General features: G+C 34.9%; 1 protein-coding gene across 1 annotated transcript in view; it reads left to right on the forward strand.

The window, feature by feature from the left end:
- Window positions 1–17,541, forward strand: part of RSPO3 (R-spondin 3) — a 67,741-nt gene extending 50,200 nt beyond the window's left edge. The window contains exon 5 of the mRNA XM_044675426.1: window positions 16,259–17,541. Coding sequence (XP_044531361.1) covers window positions 16,259–16,452 — 194 coding nt within the window. The 3' untranslated portion in view covers window positions 16,453–17,541. The remainder of the gene's footprint in view (window positions 1–16,258) is intronic.
- Window positions 17,542–19,437: the final 1,896 nt, after the last annotated feature.

The raw sequence follows: 19,437 nt of genomic DNA on the forward strand, positions 1-19,437 counted from the left end.
AAACAAACAAAGAAACAAACAAAGAAACAAACAAAGAAACAAACAAAGAAACAAACAAAGAAACAAACAAAGAAACAAACAAAGAAACAAACAAAGAAAGGTTAAGAGATAGGTCAGATGGACCAAACACTTATTAAGCCAGTCACATTTATTAAGTGCCAGATACTATATTTAAGCACTGGAGACAAAAATGCAAACAAGATAGACATTTACTGTCCTCAAAAGGCTTACATCTTAAGGGGAGAAAACAACACACATCAAACAGAATTTGAGGGTAGTGGGAGGATGACATGAAAATGTCCTGACAGTGCTGTGGAATCTTGATATCTCAAGATAAGGCCAAAGCTGTGCTATTAGAGCCTAGAGTAGTTCCAGAGAGTGGTGGTGGTGGTGGTGAACCATTCAGTTATAACTTATTCTTCATGACTCCCATGGACCATGCACATCAGGCTTCTTCTATCCTCCACTTCTCTCAAATTCTGTCCAAGTTCATATTATTTTTTCCATGTCACTAACTAGCCATCTCACCCTCTGCCATTTTCTTCTACTTTTGCCTTCAATCTTTCCCAACATCAGGATTTTTTCCAATGAGTCTTGTCTTCTCATTACGTGGCCAAAGTATTTAACCTTCAGTTTCTAAAATAAAATATTATGTTCAGAAATTAAAGAATTTAATTTCTTTGCAGAGTACATGCCCTCATTGCAAGGCCAGTTGAGAATTTGCTGCTAAATTGAATTATCTTATGGTAAAAGCCTTGTTAACATAAATGTGAACGTGATCCTGGTGAAATTTATGGATAACATGTTATGATCAACCCCTGGCATCAAATGGAAATTCAGAATAAATTGATATGGTTTTATCACTGGAGATAATTACTCAAAATCTCAGTGACTGATTCAGAACATATTCATGTCTTGCTAAAAATATTACCTAACAAGACTGAAGACATTTCATCATAAAATCTAATATTATTGATTTATCTGAGGAAAAGCAAATTTAATAAAGTCTAGTTAGATACTTGAGGATCATAAACATGCGAAGGGCTTTCTGTAGGCCTAGAAGCTGTGCACATAGGTTTGTCCTCATTGTCATTTACTTATGAGCACTTTGTTCAGAAATTCAAATTGCCTTCCCATATGAGGTGGAAATATCACCATTAACATTTGAAGATTGAGTCCTGGCTAGTCTTTTCCCAGTGGATCCTTCACAAAGCTGTGGAACAGACAATATAAGAATACTATATTTCTAGTGAGTGGAAGTGTGTTTGAATCCTGATGGCCACTTAAATACCTATGTGACTATAGACAAATAACTTTATTTTTCTAGGTCTCAGTTTTCTCATCTTTAAAATGAGAAGGTTGTATTTGATGACTCTTAAGGTCATTTCCAGTTCTAAATCTATAATCTCAGTAACTGGAATACATTTCTTCATATTTTTCTCATGAAATCTTTAGGTTTCTTCAAAGCAAAATCACAGATACCATCTCCTTCATGAGGCCATTTCTGATTTTCCCCAGTTAATAGTATATATCTCTCTCTCAATTTCTCTGACTTTCTCACTCTCTCCCTGTCTCTCTCTCTCTCTGTCTTTGTCTCTCTGAAAATTAATTTGTTATATTTGTATATATATCAATTATTCTGGCCAGGCTCATCAAGTGAAGATGGCTTCATCTCCTCTTCATGATTTGAAGAGAGTTACCTCTAAGGTGTTAGGGTATTCTTTCTTTAATGCTATAGGCTTAATTCTCCATTCCAAGGTGTTCTTCCCACTATTTGCTATCAATTCCTAGCACTCTAATTTTAATTAGCCAATTAGTACTGTTCAACTTTTTACAAAGAATATTTACCTCAAAGACAGAGCAGGCTCTGATATATAAATATTTCCTTCCAAATACATATGAGGCACATTTCCCTATACAATTTCATTTGCTAAGAAGTCTCAGACAAAAGAGTTTCCCACATAGCATTGGTCCATCAAGTTTATTTCCAAATGTGGCATGGCTGTTGATGAGGACTTATCTGACTGCAAACCTCTCCTGGGGGTTCTACTCTAGAACTTCCATCTCCAACTTCCTTCACCCCAAGCCAAAGAACAAATAATGAGGCAAAGAATGAACAACTTTATTCAGAGACCCTATGTTGGCCTTGGATAGGGAAGCCCTTAAATCATTATCTCTTCTTTAATTGGAAGGTTACCAGGAAGAAAATAATACCATGGGGAGGAAAGGAGGAAGTTCCTGTCAACTAGTGTCTTTTGAATGCCCCATCATCCTGTTCTAGCCTCCAAGACAGTCAAGGAGACATCTCTTCATACTTTGTTAGCAAGCCAGAACCAGATAAGAATATATCTGCAGGGGCAGCTGGGTAGCTCAGTGGAGTGAGAGTCAGGCCTAGAGACAGGAGGTCCTAGGTTCAAAACCGGCCTCAGCCACTTCCCAGCTGTGTGACCCTGGGCAAGTCACTTGACCCCCATTGCCCACCCTTACCAATCTTCCATCTATGAGACAATACACCAAAATACAAGGGTTTAAAAAAATGTAATTAAGAAATATTAAAAAAAGAATATAACTGCAATTGAATCAACACGTATAATCTGTACCAAATTGCTTTCCTTCTTAAAAAGTGGGCAGGATAAGGAGGGAGGGAGGGAGGGAGGGAAGAAAAGAATTTGGAACAAAAAAATGTTAATGACTAGTAAAAGTTATTTTACTTGTAATTGAAAAAATAAAATATAAACACTTTCACTTGGAAAAAATAAATAACAGCCTTGATTAAAAAAAATAATGCATATGCATTTTCCAAAATCCAGCAATTTTATGCATTGTTCATAAGAATTGGGGTCATTGGCCAATCTCTTATTAATACATAAATTATATTTACCTGTCTATATTTTGTATATCTCCAGTAAAATGCAATGCCCTTGAGGGCAGAATCTATTTCCTTTTTGTCTTTAGATTCCTGATGTCTTACTCTAGAGTGCTTTGCATATAGTCAGACTCAAGATAATTCAGTGCAATTGAATTTGAGTCATAACACCTAAGCCTCACTCTTGGTCTTGACCCTTAAAAGAGAGAACAGACAAAAAGATTAGAAGAAAACGGTAATTCTGAATCACAGCTAGGAGAGGGGTTATACCCAGTGACTTAGACTAGGTTCCCAGGAGGCTGTACATCTGGATCCTAAAGCAGCTGCATTTCTCAGCTCTTGTTCTTCTTCCTTCTCTGTGAGTATGTTCTCCCCTTTAAAGCACAAGTCCAAAGATATGGCTCAATGTATGATTAGCCATACATCAATCAATCATCCTGGAAAATGATGTGAATGGAGATGGTCGTACCTTGTATAGGGAGATATCTTCATTGGTAGAACAAACTTAAGACAATGCCCAGGCACACAACCTAGGTAGTCAGAAAAAGGAAAAAAGGAAATATTTTAATTCTAAATGAATCAGCATATTGTATGGGGGAGGGGGGGAGAGGAAGGCTGTATCTGGAGTCAGAAAACCTGGTTTCCAGTCTTGATTCTGTTACTTACTATCCTGTGACCTAGGAAAGTTAGAAATAGAAGTAAATTTAGAGCTAGAAATTCATCTATTCCAACCGTATTATTTTGTAGAAAAGGAAAGTTGAGCAAAGAAAAACTAAATATCTCTCCCAAGGTCTCACAGGTAGTAAGAAGCAGAGTAGAGATTCAAATCTAGGACTTTGGCTCAGAATCTAATATTTTCCACTATAATATACAGAAGATTTCGCTAAAGCTCAGATTCCTCATCTATACTATAATATGGTAGGTCTTGATAACTGCAAAAGAGGTTATTTCCAAGGAACTCATGTTAAAGAATTATAAAATTCAAGCAAAATCCTAAACAAAAAATAATTTTAATGTATATTAACATTATATAGTAAACTGGATAGAGTGCCTGGTCTGGAGTCAAGAAGTCAGACCTAGGTCTTCCCAAGTAGCTGTGTGACCTTGGGTAAGTCACTTAAACCTGGTTGCCTCAGTTCCTCATCTGTAAAATGAGCTGAAGAAGGAAATGGCAAATTACTCCAGGAACTTTGCCAAGAAAGGTCTAATGAGATCACAAAGAGTCAGATGCTACTGAAATGATTAAATAAATATATAAAGTATTGGATTCCTTCCCAGTCCATGGAGGATATGAATACAGGTCCCCTGGAATAGGAAAAAAAATACATGTTCACAAATGCAAAAGGCTTCCTTAACTACCTCTTCCTCTATCAAACTTTTCCTTTTTCAAGACAGTTTTGCTTTCAGAAGGGAGCAAATGTCCTTAACACCATAACTTAACAACATAATATTGATTATCCCTTTTAAGGGAACTTAACAACATAATATTGATTATCCCTTTTAAGGGTGATATAGTCGAGGACTGAAGACAACCAGCTAGTGAAGCACAAGATTCAATGCTGAGGGACTTTAAAGATCATTTTAATACAAACCATTTGTTTTTTGTGAAGAAACAAATGCTTAGAAACCAAAAATGTTCACTCAAAGTCACAATAGACAGTAAGATACAGAGATAAAATTCCACTGAAAATTTTATGACTCTAAAACTATCCCATTTTCCCCACCACATTACTATATCATACTGTTCCCTTTAGTGACACAGGTTCCTGTGATTCAATCTTAATTCAGAGGTCCAAGGCTCTTAATCCCAATTTGTCTCGATTTCTTGATATAGAACTTCATTTCAATTTAGGCTAGTTTCCTCTTTCCTTTCCTTTCCCCTTTCCTTTCCCCTCTCCTTTCTCCTTTCCTTTCCCTTTTCCTTGTTCCTTTCCTTTCCTTTCCTTTCCTTTCCTTTCCTTTCCTTTCCTTTTCATTTTCATGCAAAACACACTTCCATATTGATCATTATTGCAAGAGCACACTCATACATAGGCTAGTTTTCTTACTGAGTATGCACACTCAGCTCTGGGCTTTTGCTTATGGGATGACCTCCAACACACTTTTAGCCAGACCAAATCCTCTATCTCCTTCAAGATTCATCTCCTCCATGAAACCTAATAAGGACTACCATCATTCCCAATGATCCTTCATTTTTCTGAATTTCTCCAGCATTTATAATCTATACCAAGATGTCAAACTCATGGCCCAAGTTCCAATTACATTCTCAAGTACAGCTTGAAGAAAATTAAAACTTAATTGGGAAAAGTTTAACAAAATAAGTAAAAAATGATTTGTTGAGCTGTACTCTACAATCTTCTCTGCAGTTAACAATGAGAGAGCTTTCTGGGGCACAGAGAATTTAATTGGCTTACCCAGGGTCCAACAACAAGTAACCATGAGAAGTAAAAGTTGACCTTTCCTAAAGAGGGTAGCTATCTAAGCCAGGTTGCCTCTCCCTATGCCTCAAATACTTTCATTCTCTCCGCCTCTGTTCTCCATCTCTATCTCTGTCTCTGTCTCTATCTATCTCTGTCTCTCTTTCATTAGCAACCATTTATTTGCTGTTTACAAGAACTAATAATTCTGTGAATGAAATTACTTTTCTGTGTACAACTAGAACTACCTGTAAGGTTAAATAATTAATATGTAGGAGAATGTCCTTGAGGACAGACTTTTATTTTTGCCTTTCAATCATCAGTGCCTTGCACATAGTAGGTGTTTGTTGAAAGTTGACTGTGTTGAGAACAAACTACAAGAGTAGCTAATGATTCCTAGCATTTTACATTTTGGGTTTCAGAATAACCCACCCCACTGGAAGCAGCCATCCTAATTCTTTTCACATGCTGGGAAAACCTTAGGTAAAATAAAATGATGGAGCAGGTATTTGCTTTTTAAATTCCAGTTGACAAAAGTTTATTAAACAACTATGATGTACCAAGCCACTACACTAGCTATGAGATAGAAGACAAAAGAAAAAAAGAAATCCATTGCACATAAAGAGTTAATTCTTCTTGGACATAACAATATATGTGTATATATAGATAAATAAATCTATGTATATAAATAAATAGATAGATAAATGTATATATAGATAAATAAATACAAAATATAGACAAAGTAAAAGGTTGAGGAAGAGAACACTAATGTCTGATGGATTCAGGAAAGGCTTCTATGGGAAGTAACTCTAGCTGAAAATTGAGAGGAACTAGAGGGGTTTCAAGAATCAGAAGTAAAAAGGGAGCACATTCCAGGCATGAGACACAGCCTGTACAAAAGCATAGAGATAGGAAATGAACTATATTTTGGTATGGGGATAGGGTATTTAGTGGGCCATTTGGACTGGAATGGATAGCATCTGAAAGGGAGTCGTGTATAATCAGCCTTGAAATAGAAATTAGAACCAAATTGAAAAGTATCTTAAATGCAATTTTATTTTATCCTAAAGGTCAATAGGGAGCTATTGAAATCAAGTTGGTTAGGAGCAAATGTCAAATCTCTCAGGAAATCCTCCTTGATCTTCCTCCTTCCAGTCTATTTCTCCTACCCCAAAAAAACCCATATAGCTGCATTATGTACTTCTCTGATAGATTTATGTTAGGTTTTTTTTTGCAATAAATCTTTTATAATTATCATATCTTCTTACTAGATTATAAATTCCAAGACAACAGGGTCATGTCTTAGCTAGACATTTTAACTCTTCTAATACTTTATGTGGTGCTATGCACCTAGTAGGCCTTTAATAAAACTTTGTTGAATTAAATTCCAAAACATAATAATATGGCTGAGAAGAGAATTTGGCATTGTTGGCTCTCAGCTGTCTGATCTAACTACTAGGTCAAGCTGCCCTATGTTTCTGCAGTCCATGACTTTAAATATGTATCTGCACAATAGATCATAACCACTAAAGAGACACAACCACAGTTATAACCCTTGGTTATAAATTCTTTCTACTGAGAAAAGAAAGAAAGAAAGAGGGAAAGAAGGAGAAAGGAAGAACAAAGAAAGAAAGAAAGAAAGAAAGAAAGAAAGAAAGAAAGAAAGAAAGAAAGAAAGAAAGAAAGAAAGATCCCACATAATCATATACATCCCGGCTACAGAAACAGAAAGACAAACAAGTCAAAATGTACAACTGAAGTCCTCATGCTAAGCCCTCCTCCTACTTTGCTCTGTGTGGGCATTTCAGGAAGGGACCATAGGCCTGGGATGTAATATTACTGGTAACAGTGAAGAGAAAAGACTTAGCAGCACATTTTGGCTTTTTAACGAAGCCAGCTTTAATTGGTTTGAGTCACAGATTTGATACTGTTTACTCACTGGGATTTCTGGCATGTGGAATATATTTTGAGTTTGGGGATTTTTTTTTTTTTGGAGCAAAATAGATGTTTCCCAATTTACTTCAGAATGGCTAAAGTTCCAAGGCTCCCCCTAGTGGTAATCAGCAAAAGTTTGGTCAAAGAAATACTCAAAGCTATATCAGTTTCAATACAAATGCTTATAAAGATAAAGGAAAAAATATTAATTTATATTCAGAATTCTATGTCATTCTCAATAAGTGACTTAGATGACCTTAAAGACAGCCTCTTTTTTCTAAAATAATAGGCTTCTTTCTAACTCAACTGGTCTGGGATTGAGTTCTAAGTGAAAAGTTACTTATGAATACTTATTATTATACACCAGTAAATTAATCAAGTTCTTCTTTTTCCCCTTGATGGGTCTTTTCCCTCATTTGAGATTTCTATACCATATGTAGATCTCAGCATGATGGGGTGAGGAAAATAAGAACATACATTTTAGCCCCTCATTATGCTCTTATTTCATCCATTTATTGGAAAACATTTATTGCCTACTAGGTATAGGGCACAGTTTCAAGAGCAGGAGGAGATAACAAAGTTTAGCCAAGAGCAAGTCTTTGTTCTATCTAGTTTAATATTTAGCAAGGGGTTAGGTCACAAACATCATTAACTATAATTCAGATCATCATACACATTGTCAGTCATTTAAAAACCCACAAAATCATTGCTTGGCTATTATTCCAAATATGTCTCTTCAAAACCCTCATGGTTTTTAAAGTGATTTCTTGAAAGTTAAGTCTCCGGTTGCTGGTAAATCAGTAAACATGTTTTACTTTCTTTGGTAAAGAATGTCTGTTTCTCATAGAAATAAAACTATTGGAATTAACTATGCAATCTTGTAAGATGAAATAATTCTATATAACTGTTCTATAACCTGGTTATGCCTTCTTGTTGTCTTAATGGTGTCTAATGTGGATACAGAATGGAGAGTCTGTGGGTGTTTGAGTACTTAGGAGATAGGTCCACAGTCTGAAAGATTTCATTTATTTTCAAGTTTTTTTGTTTTTTGTGTTTTTGTGGTTTTTTTTTTGTTGTTGTTTGTTAGTTTTTAGTTAGTTAGTTAGTTTGTTTGTTAGTTTTTTTGCTGCTGTCTCTATGTCCTATTATGCTGGTTTACAACTCTAGTCTAAGCCAGTAGAATATAAACTCTTTGAGATTAAGAACTGTTTTGGATTTTTTTCTTTGCATCTCTAGGGCCTCATTCAGGGATGGTCACATGGTAAGAGTATAATAAATAATTTCAGAATCTAATCTTAGCAAATGAAGAAAGGTTGGTCCCCCAAGTAATGTTTTAAAAACTAAGGCTGAAAGAGAAATCCCTTTCACTAACCACATGATCAAATATTATCTCAGTGCTAAGGGGAGTTCCCATTTTATGGGATTTTGCTCAAACTCCACCCTATTGCTGGAAAACAAAGGCAAAGATGAAGATCATGTCAATTGTCAGAGGACCCCACACCCCTAGCTCTGGCAAAACAACAATAACAATAACATCAACCCTGCAGTTACTGGAATGGTACATACATACAAATAATGCTTTAATAAAAAGTGGATGCCTCATTTACAAAAATACAAAAATGTTTAGAAATACCACTTGCCATTTATCACATCAATGAAACCACACCACATTAATAAACAGCAGAGATGCCCCCCTGTTAGTCTACCACTTTTGTATTTATATTAGCTAACTTAACCCAAGTTAAATGTGATGTTTAATATATTATAGCTATATTTCTACTATTAAGCACTTTTATTTGATTTTACATTCTTGGATGTGAGTATCAGTGCAAAAGGGAATTTGATATTTCCCACAACTAACGCACAGTCTATCAGGAAAAATAAAATCCTGTTTCTATATTGTGCAATAGCTGTCTGCTCAACAGTAACTCTATCCAATGTGCTAGTTTCCTGTTACTTAAATTCAGCCCCTTCCCTCCCTCCCGCCCCCACTTCTTAGACTAAATAGTTATTCCTTGGATAATAGAGCAATAATACTGAGTTTCAGGCAATTTCCAAAAATGTATCTGCCTGTCTTAAAGAATAATCATATCAGTTTGCTAATAAGCAGAAATCCATTACATGTCGAGTATGTTGTCACAAGTGGCTAAGAAAAATATAAATCAATCTGTGAGCAAAGAAGAAAAAAAGTACATTTCTAATGTGTCCAAAACATGATGGTTGGGATCACAGCTGTAAGATGTTGGACTATCATCAAGAGAACAATGTCAAACACTAAACTTCTGGATGATTTCCATCAAAATAACATTTCTTTTGGGGTCAATAGTTTTTACAGAACTTTGGAATAAGATTTTCGCTGACATTTTTTTTCTTTCTTTAGAATAAAATTTGAACACCTCTAATAAGTTCTTAGAATAGAAATGTTAAATAACTTAACCTTTTCATCTCTCTGAAAACAGACTACATATTGAGCACTGCCTTATTTTGATTATACCACAGTTGGATGCAAGTTTGTAGAGTCCAAGTAATGCTAAAGTTCTAGAAAGGCAAAGGTTGTTCATCTCATTACATCTGGTTCCCAAGTTCAATTCAATTGAAAAAAATGTTTATTAAATACCTACTATGTAGCAGGTCCTAAGCTAGAAGCTGATGTTACAAAGACAGAAGCAAAACACTTATTGCCCTTGAGGAATTTATATTCTATGTTAATATTTTTAAAGTTCTTCGAAATGTGAAGTCTTCATAGGTTTTAGAGCTTGAAATAAACTAATTGGTCATCAAGTATAACCTTATTTTATAGAGCACCACCAGAAAGGTTGTATGACTTGTCCAGGATCATATAGGCATTCATTTGAATTAGGATTCAAATGTAGGTCTTTATGTTCCAAATTCAGGGTTCTTTCCACTATACCTGAAGCACTAAAAAATAGCATTTATGCAAAAGAGCATTTAGTATTTCCAGCCTCTAACACTAAGCATATTTTTAGAAAAATTATATATTTATATAATTTGTTCATATTAACTGAGTTTAATCATGAGAGTTTTCTGAATAATCAGTCTTTAGGCCATGTTCCACTCAGATTTCCCCCTGGAAAATCAGAATTTAGATCATGTTTATGTTTTTATCAAAAAAAAAAATGCCCTCAGATCCTATGCAAGCACTCAGGCTAACAAAATCACAAATATGATTATAGTTGTAATAAGATAGCTGACATTTTTGTAGTACTTCAATATCATTTCAAAAGAAAGATTTTTATTTCACACAACAGATAATTCAAAGGAATAAATCCTGAGCCCATAAACAATCAAACTTCTTCTCCCTCTAGTTATCTTTAGTCTTCCCTAGGGAATTATACAGTCCTCCAGCCAATTAGTACTATCCTGATTGGGTCCTTCTGCATAGAAAAACAACTCCATATCATTAGAGTTGAATCTCTGTTCTGGACTGGCATAATCTGCATGGCTCATGTAAATGCTCTCAGCAAAATGCAGATCACTACTCATCCATGCCTGCCCATCCTTTATGGTTCTTGCTGGTGACCTCCCAATCTACTAGGGCCTTTCTTGATTTCTCTAGGTATAGTGAGGATACCAGGGGAACACTTGGGTTATCTACCTGTCCTCTCTCGCCCTTGACATATGATTAATCTATCTTCTTTTTCTATCATACATCCTCTGATGGAATAACTAACTCCTATTCTTCTTTCCGATTTTCTGTTGGTTATATTTTGTAGCCTTTTTTCTCCCATACACTGCTCCATTACCTTCTATAGGATATTCATTTCCAATTTTGAATAAAATGTGGTCTTCTAATGACTCTTAGTCATATATAACAATTAATCACAGTAGCAGTAAAAAGCTACTCTATGTTTGTGCCTCCTCATCATGTCTTTGGGTCCCTTTTGCTCACTGATTCTCACTTCCATAGCTCCCTGTTTGGACCTAAATCCTTGAATCAGTCCCAGTATGCCTCTACTTAATCTTAGAATACTTCCATTTTTTTCTTTTGTTGTTCCTTCACTACTGATAATATACATCACTATAGCTCCTGGGTTGAGTCAGCTATGCTGGAGTTATCCACTGCAATTCCTAAGGACATGTCATTCCCTAGAAGGGTTACATGATTAGTCATTCCTCTTTCCAAGGAAATGTCAATGATTATATGTATTGCTTCTCTTTTCTCTTTTCTACTTTCTTTATCCACAGCCCTCTAACTCCTGTGTGCCCCTCACCAGCACCATTTTAAAGTGAAAGTTTAAACTAAAGTGTGAACTAGCCATAAACATGATTCAGAAGGCCACTTCAGACATTTTCCTTTGTCTAGGGATCTTACATGTCATCAAAGAGATATTTCTTTGGGAAAAAATTTAAATGTTTCATCTATATTTTATAGATTATTGGACAACAACAATGGACAATGTGCCAGTTTCCTACTGGTTATTCATCTAAGATATTTTTATATTATGTTATATATGTTACATTATTAGACTAACATCCTTTATATCTTTAAAAGAATGGTAGAGTTGATATTCAGTGGACAAAATATTCCAATCCAGTAAGATAGTGGAACCAGTAGACTTAGTTTTATTTCCTTTATTCCCATTCCTCCTAACTAGTTTGCTTCAGCTTGAAACAGTGAGAAATAGGACAAACTTGTTGGAGTAGGTTTTAATAAAGAAAAGAAAATCCTTTTGAAATGGAGTATATTACTGAAAACACTATGGAAAAGTCGCTCATCATTATTATAAGTCATGGATTCAGGAAGAGGAATCTGGTGAAAAATTGTATCTACATAAAAAGTGGTATGTATCTCTAAACATGGCAGTGTACACCGTATTAACATTGCTGACACACTCATCAGCTAACTTAAAGTGTACAGAAAGGCAAGACTATTTGACATTTCCCAGCATATAAAAATATTTCATTTTAATAAAATGTGTTGCTGCTATATAGCAATGCTTGTCAAAACATTTGAAACAATGGCTTCATATAGAAAAAACACTAAATTAATATTTAAATAGATCTGTATGCTATAATTTTAAAAAGGTTTTTAATTTAATTTTTTGATTTTTTTTTTACATTTGTTTCCAAATATATCTTTTTTCTCTTTCCTCCTCTTCCCAGAGAGCCATCCCCTATAATAAAGAAAAACAAGTTCATTAAAACTAACCAAAACATCAATCAAATCTGATAGTATATAGTTTTCCTTACCAATTTCCCCCTAGCTCTTATGCCACACTATTTTACTCTCAGAATTCAGAATATATACTTAGCTAATATTTAGTCTGAAATAAACATTAAATCAAAAGACTCATAAGCTGTATCAATGGTACATTTTTATTTTGATGTTCTTAAAAACTATCTATATAACAATAAATCCAACTAAGTGGGTAATGTCAGTCATATTAAGTGCTACATAGCCCACAGAAATATTTGGCTATGTTTTAATCACACTGAAAAGAATTAAATAGACTCCTTTAGCTACATATTCAGGCCCAGCCTGACTTTGGCCATTCCAAAGGTTCATTAGAGTTTAGAACAAAATGGGGCGTTCTTAGGCCATGTACTATTTGATCAAAGGAACTTTACTCAACAATAACATGAAAAAGAATATTCATCAAAGATACAGCACTGATTTAAGTGGGCATAACTCCTTGCCTCCACATTTGCCTCACTGGCACCAGGTCAGCACAGCTGAATCTCCCACTCCTCATGGACTGGAAGCCTTACACGCTTGGTCTAATGAAATATAAAGGATGGTTTCATTAAGATTTAAGGGGGAGGAGGCAGCTGGGTAGATCAGTGGGTTGAGAGCCAGGCCTAGAGAAGGGAGGTCCTGGGTTCAAATCTGATCTCAAACACTTCCCAGCTGTGTGACCCTGGGCAAGTCACTTGACCCCCGTTGCCCACCCTTACCAGTCTTCTGCCTCGGATCCAATACACAGTATTGACTCCAAGATGGAAAGTAAGGGTTTTAAAAAAAAAGATTTAGGGGGGAAATCTTAATTAGCCTATATGGCAGGGACATTAGTAAATATTGTTCCTACCACACTGCATAATGATAGGAATAATTCTCAATTACATGCCACTTTTAGATTTAAAAAATACCTACTTACGAGTTAAGGACAGTCACTATTGTCTGCTTTTTATAGATAAGGGAATGGGATCAAAGGGATTAAGTGACTTGTCTAGAGTCATACAACTAGTAAGTGATAGTCATAACTGAAACTGTTACTATTCCTATAAATTCAATACAAAGCACTGCATAAAATCTAAAATCCTAGATACAGAAATCAAGGCCTTGACCTAGCTCTCCAACTTGTTCTACTCACCTTCATAGCCCCACTTGTCAAAATACATCTTCTCAGTGCATACATATCTCTACATCTTTGCTTATAATGTTCCTTCTGGCAGGAATTCCTTTCCTTTCCATTTATCTGACTCTTACCCATTCTTTTTTTTTTTTAAACCTTACCTCATGTCTTAGAATCAATACTAAGTGTCAGTTCCAAGGCATAAGAACAGTAAAAGCTAGATAAGTGACTTGCCCAGGGTCACATAGCTAAGAAATGTCTGAAGCCAGATTTGAACCAAAGGCCTCTCATCTCCTGGCCTGGATCTCTATCCACTGAGCCACTTACTTGCCCCTTGCCTATTCTTTTTAAAAATGTTTTATTATATTTTTATTAATTTTATTAATTATTCCCCATAATATTTTTATTCAAAGATTTTATTTTCCCAATTACATGCAATAAAAATTTTCCACCTACATTTTCCAAAATTATAAGATTCAATTGTCTTCCCTTCCTCCCTTTTCTCCCCCCTCTTAGAGATGAGGTAAGTGATAGTATAACACATATTATACATGTGTTACCACGCAAAATATACTTCCATATTGGTTGTTGCTGTAAGAAAATACTCATATAAAACCAAAACTCCAAAATAAAACTGTAAATAAACGAATGTAGAAGATAGTAAGATTTCATCTGCATCTGACTCCAAGAGTTCTTTCTCTGGAGGTGAATAGCTTCTTTGTCATAAGTCCTTCCGAATTATCCCAGATCATTGTATTGCTGAGAGTAACTAAGTCTTTCACAGTGAATCATCGTACAATATTGCTGTTACTGTGTATAATGTTCTCTGGGTTCTGCTTATTTTGCTCTGTGTCTGTTCATGCAGATCTTTCTAGCTCTTTCTGAAATCATCCTGCTTATCCTTTCTCGTACACTTGCCCATTTTTTAAAGTCCAGCTCAAGTACAAAATTCTCCATCAAGTCGTCTATCCCTGTACACTCCAGTCTAGCAGAAGCTTTGCTTCTTCTGAATACCTTTAACAAAAGTGTTCCATGTTATTATTGCTTTGTGACATCACCAAACTACCTAGTGCTGTTAGCTATTTTTTCACGTGTACCTGTTGTCTTTATTTAGGGCAAAGACCATATCTTTTATCTCTTTATTCTTCTCTACCCAAAACACCCTATCCCTCAGTGCTTTGCATATAGGATGAACTCAGTCAAGATTTGCTGATTGATTACAGAAAGATGAATCTTATGGGATATATTTTTGAATGGTATTGCAAGAGGAGAATTAGAGACTATTTAAAAGACCATAAATGGAGAAGTGTTAAGTTAAAATGATACATTAAATAATATCAAAACTAAGTCTTTAGATTATAAAATAAAACACATACTTATATTCACCATTATTTCTACTTTCAGCATATCATATGAATGAATTCTTATCCAGAATCATGTGTTACATATGTGCATAATGAATAAGTTAGAAAATATAAATTGCTAATAGTATTACAGATATAATTTTAAGTAACAGGATAAAAATTTTCTTTCAGAGTTGACAAGCAAATATCCATATATTCTTTAGATGGCACGATAAAGTGGTTTTTTTTTAAACAATTGTATTAAAATGTGACATTTTCCATAAACTAGATACACTTGAAAGAAGTCTTATAACATCAGGTTCATTAGATCAGGAAGAATTGCCAATATTCAGTGCCAGAATCATCTCTACCTTTCAGCTTCCTAGCTTACTTCATGTCTCAGCTCACATCCTACTTTCCACAAAAGACCTTCTCAGGCCCTCTCAATGCTAGTACTTCCCCTCTAAGATGATTTCCAATTTACCTGTTGCTAAGAACAAAACATTAATGTGAATGAGCCTTTTTATGTTCTTTGGTGAATAGGAAGCCACATGGATACAACCAGATACCGCAAGAAAGATGAGTCAAAGTAGATAAAAAAAACTAATCAGATCCTGGGGACAGTTTTGTCACTTTTTAAGAAAAAATAACCTAAACCATGGAGGGAAAGATGCTTTCAGGAAGAAGAACCTTGTTAGCTATTAATCCTTCTTTATATATATATAAATAAAGAGATAGACAAAGACAAGGATTGGATAATGAGATATAGGAAAGATATTGTATGTCCAAAGCAATTTATATGTTCTCCACCCCATTGGAATGTGAACTTCTTGAGGGCTAAAAACATTGAATCTTTCAAGGGTTTAGGACAGTGCCTTGTGGGCACATAATAAGCAGCTAGGTAGTACAGAGGACAGAATGCTAGGGATAGAGTCAGGAAGACTCATCTTCCTTAGTTCCATTCTGTCCTCAGACACATACTAACTGTGTGACCCTAGGCAAGTCACTTATTAACCTGTTTGCCTCAGTTTTCTCATCTATAAAATGAGCTAGAGAAAGAAATGGCAAACCACTCCAATATTTTTGTCAAGAAAATCTCGAGCAGGGGCATGGAGAATCAGATATGATTGAACCAACTGAACAACAAAGTCCTCAGCAAATGCCTCGACTTGCCTTAAAGTAATCAACTATTTTTGTGTGTGTATGTGAAATAGTGAATATCTTTACAACTAGGGAAATATCTAATACTAAAGATTCATTGCACATAACCCACAGTGAGTTAACTGGATTTTGTAAAACTGAAGTAATAAGCAATTCTAAATGTGTATGTGGCTTTGCTTTTTTTTGCTTTTTTAAATTGACTTGTCTATGTTTTGTTTTTAGGAAAGAAAGGAAGAGAGAGAAAAAGAAAAAAGCTAAATAAAGAAGAAAGTAAGGAAACAAAACCTGAGAACAAAGGCCAGGATCCCAGTTCAGAATCCCGAGATCAAAGGGAAAATAAAGACAAACAGCAGCAGAAGAAACGAAAAGTCCAAGATAAACAACAGAAATCGGTATTAGTCAGCACTGTACATTAAAAAGGTCTCATGTGATTGTTTTAGACTTATGATGCTGCTATCTCCACCAGATTCCCAGGACAGGTGCTCTAGCCATTAGAACCACAAGTGGAAAATGTTACCATCTAAACAACATTCCAGATAGTTCCTATACTCTCCATACAAACATAGTTAATAACCAAGACATTCATGAGCCACGAGTACAAAGAAATCTAAAGAAGGGATACTTTCAAGGGATTATCCTATATGCTTCTGTGCATTTGTAAAAGAGACCTAAGAATTTTTGTACATAATTATTAACAGGCTATAAGATATAACATTATAATGATGGCATCTGGAGAAGCAACATTTTTTCTTTGTAAAATAATTTTCAGGCTATTGTTTTAAGTAAGAAGCAAAAGAGATGTCTACTAAGTCAAGGCACAGTATCCCTTCAAAATAAATGGTGTACCACAAAAAAAATGGGATTTGGGGAGCAGGGAAGGAAGAGAAAAAAAAACTATCAAAGGACAGTGAAAATCTAAAGTTCAACAGCTCTTTGTTGATTTCTTGGAAAAGATATTCAGAATTAGGCCCTGATATTTCCTGTCCTATGGTTTATCAGAACTGAACTGTTTTAAAATTGGTTCCCTTGTACTCATCCTGTACTCCTGCCTGCAAGAAACCCTAGAGTGGATAGTAACAATTATGTGGGAATGGGGAGAGGAAAAAAAGTGGAAGAAACTGCTGGGATGGAGAGTATTTTTGTGCTTCACAAAACTGTGAAGGACCAGTGGTTCTGCTCCAGTGGAGCAGCACTCTAATCTCTAAGGAAATATGACGGGTTTCTCCTTCATCAGTGCTCCTGTCTGGGCTGTCCCCGGAGTCATATAAACTGCGAAATGTATCTACACTACAAACGTTACTTACAACAAACAAACCCATATTTGTAGGAGAAAAGGCTGAATTAATAAAGAACAGAAAATAGAGCACAGAAAATTGTAATATGTTTTTGCAGTTGTGTTTTTTTTCCCTCTCACATTGGGGGGAAAATGCTTCCTTATCAGCTTTATGACCCATGAGGAATCCAAGGATATTAATTCTTTAACAAGGTATATCTAGTGGGAAAAAAGCCACCATAATAAATATATTTGTTGATAGTTTTTAAAGTTCTGCTTATTTTTTGTTTTATTTAAAAATGTAATGTTAACCATCGGTTTCATTAAGGGAAAAATGTTATTCTTTCATTCGTGTATCCCTGCTAAGTCAACTAATCTATTTCCTCTCCAATCTAGAATGCATTACTGCCTCCTTTTCTTTTTTAAAAAAATCTATTTTCATTTAGATATCTAAAGCTTTATAGTTTGTTAAGAAGTAATTTATTAAAGTTTTTTCTTAATTTAATTTCATTAATCCAAGTTATACCAGCCCAGGTATAAATCCTAATTATAAAATTATTCTAAATAATGACTACTAAATGCACTACATAGCTCCTCTCCTTTCTTAGATGACTTAAATCTACTTCTTAACTTAGTATCTTTCCTCATATGCCAACTCTTTCTGTTGCTTCATCATTTGGCCTTTTCTTCTCCATATTTTCTCAGTCTATGGATCTCTTTGGGGGATTGACATCACCATAACAGAAGGAATCAGCCAGTGTTATTGAGAGGAGACAGCCGGCTCCAGGATGGAACACCTCTGAGTATGGAGCACAGAATTATACTCATCTGTGTTGACCTTCTTGTTGTAGTAGATGGGATAAAATACCTGGTCCATCATTCTTCTTAACCTTGTCAAGGTGGCTGCTTTCTGAAGACTTTAAAATAAATTTGGCTTTTGGTTATCAGTACCAAGGCACTTCTCCATCTGTACAGACCATATAATGTGTTTCTCACACATGTGTGTAACATATATAAACATGTATGTATACAATGCACAATATATTTGTGGTATACACCTATATCATGTACATTACATGTGTATATAGGCATAGTATGTACATATTATCCACATGTGTAGATATGTATATAAATACATGTTTATATAAAACACATATAAAATATATTCTTGTATTTTATATGTATATGCACATATACATATGTATTACATGCGTGTATATTATTTTCCCTTTACCAAGGCATAAAACTTTAAAATGCTTTACTTCTTTCTTATTTGAGCATGTTCATTCATTGTGTTACAGATGTCACTATTTATTATAATCTATGTTCAAAATATAATAACACTTCTTTAATCTCCAAAGAAGACTTCTGTGGGAGAATATAGCATTGCTCTAAAGAAGTATATGGAAAAGGAGTATGGCCCCAAGTTTATCTCTAGCTTGGTCTCACATGATACCCTCTCCTAGCTGCTCTATTACTTTAGTATCTTTTCTCGAATTAGTTGGGTTCCTTCCTTTATCCACAGATTTATTTAGACGTTCAATAAGCCTGCACTGAATATCTGCTGGTTTCCTAGCCCTATTCAGGTACACTATAGTATTGGTGAACTGAATGTAAGCAGTGAGTATGTCTTTTTTGTCTTTGTGTCCTCTAGTCTATGGTATAGTACCTTACACGTAGAAAGCATCTAATAAACGCTCATTGGATTGGAATAGGTTAGTAAAATAAAACTGAACATTATTGTGGCCAATGTTCATATTTTTTTCTCTCAGACAAGTAGTTTGGCTCAATATTTATTCTCTATGTCTTTCAAGACAAAGATGAATTATCTAAGTCCATTTTGCTTTTTCAATTGAAATTGGATGCCATCAATCAACAAGCATTTATTAAGTACACCCACTATGTGCTAGACACAAGGCATACCAAGATATAAATTTTAAAAATTACTGCCTCCAAGATGTTTATAATCAAAGGTAGCTTAATAATCTTACTCTCATTAAGCTGAACAAAGAAAACCTTAACACTATTTTGTAAATATTAAGCAAAATAAGGATTTCCAAGAAGGATACATTTGTAAATATTGCATCTTTTTCTCTCTTCCTATTCCTACTTCAGTTCTCTTCTATAT

Source organism: Gracilinanus agilis, chromosome 4, assembly GCF_016433145.1.
Source record: "Gracilinanus agilis isolate LMUSP501 chromosome 4, AgileGrace, whole genome shotgun sequence".
NCBI lineage: Eukaryota > Metazoa > Chordata > Mammalia > Didelphimorphia > Didelphidae > Gracilinanus > Gracilinanus agilis.